A 1,431-nucleotide genomic window follows, 5' to 3' on the forward strand; every position below is an offset into this window, starting at 1 on the left:
CACTGTCTTTTCTACACCCTCCACAGCAATCAGCCCCACACTGCCCATCACTGTCCCCACGCCCGCAAGCCCGCCTCAGCATTCTGGTAAGGGGAGGGACACACCTCCCAAAGCTGCGGGGATGGGGGTGGGGGCTGTTCACTCGCCCTCGGATCTCTGCTGTAAAACTAAGCGGCAGAGACCGGGCATGCGCAGCATCTTTGGGCGCATTGTGATGGGAACTGCTTCTCTGACTCTACAAAGACTCCGGAGTAGCCACTAACCGCCCCCTAGGACCCCCCTCCTTTAAAACAGACACACAAACGAAGAGGCAATGCAGGCTTTTTAAAAAAGGGGGAGAACCGGTTGCAGCTTGAAAGGCTGGTCCACGTGAGGACTGGTGTGTTTCTATTGATCCCTTCTCCCGTGTTGACAAACGCCAGTGCCTAGGCTTTGCAGTCCGCGGCTGCAGTTTGCAGTGGAGCTAAGCGGTGTGCGGCTTTAATTCCACGTCAGATCAACTTTGATCAATATCCCCCTACCGGCCCAATTGGAAGAGCCCGATTCGCGGGCGCTGAGCCTTTTCGCTCTTTCCTTCTTTTTTCCCCTCTTTAGACCCACCATCTTTTCGGGGAGAAGTCTCGAGTTGTCTTTATATTTTCTTTCTTATATTTTTTCTCTCTTTTGTTTCTCTGTTTTTGTTTTGTTTGTTTTGTGTTTTAGGTTTTTATTTTCTGTGTGTCTGTCTCTCTTTCCTCTCAGCGATAGGGAGAGAAATAGCTTTGGCGAAACCAGCTTGCAGCCAATGAACCCGCCTTCCAGATTGGTGTGAAGACAGAAGTGAGGTGGGGGGCGGGGAGGGGGTGTGAGAGATCCTGAGAGCGAGAGGGAGAGAGAGGGAGCAAGAGAGGAGGAGAGAAAGGGAGAGAGGAGAGAGAGAGAAGAAGAGGAGGAGGAGGAGGCGGCGGAGGAGGAGGACTAGTGTAGGGTGGAAAGGAAGAGTGAGCGAGAGCAAGTTGAGGGGAGGGGGTGTAAGAGCCGGCGAATTCTTTTTCTTTTTCTATTATTATTTTGACGACTCCCGAGTTGCGCCCATGCTCTTGTCAGCTTCGTTTTAGGCGTAGCATGGCCAGGCAGAAGAAAATGGGGCAAAGCATGCTCCGGGCGGTCTTCTTTTTAGTCCTGGGGCTTTTGGGTCATTCTCACGGAGGATTCCCCAACACCATCAGCGGTCCCTGTCCTGCATGGCCTGGGGACGGGTACTGGGGAGGGGGCCCAGACAGAGCTCAAGGGGATCTGTGCCCCGACGAGCTGGTTGGTGTGGGGAGCACCGGGGATGAGAGAGGGGGTCTCCTGGGGCTGGTGGGGGTGGACGCCCGGGTTTTCCAAGCTGAGAGGAGCAAGGGGAGGCTGGGATGCTGCTGCAACCCGGCGAAGAGTCGCGGCTCTTCG

At 54.9% G+C, this 1,431-nt stretch overlaps 1 protein-coding gene across 1 annotated transcript in view; it reads left to right on the top strand.

Moving 5' to 3' along the window:
- Window positions 1–883: 883 nt before the first annotated feature.
- The window catches only part of LOC102479432 (glutamate receptor 3-like), a gene marked incomplete at its 3' end in the record, with an annotated part of 226,257 nt that continues 225,709 nt past the window's right edge, over window positions 884–1,431 (top strand). Inside the window, 1 exon segment of the mRNA XM_014583127.2 lies at window positions 884–1,209. Coding sequence (XP_014438613.1) covers window positions 1,105–1,209 — 105 coding nt within the window.

This window comes from Tupaia chinensis, unplaced genomic scaffold (assembly GCF_000334495.1).
Source record: "Tupaia chinensis unplaced genomic scaffold, TupChi_1.0 Scaffold144062_1, whole genome shotgun sequence".
Lineage (NCBI taxonomy): Eukaryota > Metazoa > Chordata > Mammalia > Scandentia > Tupaiidae > Tupaia > Tupaia belangeri.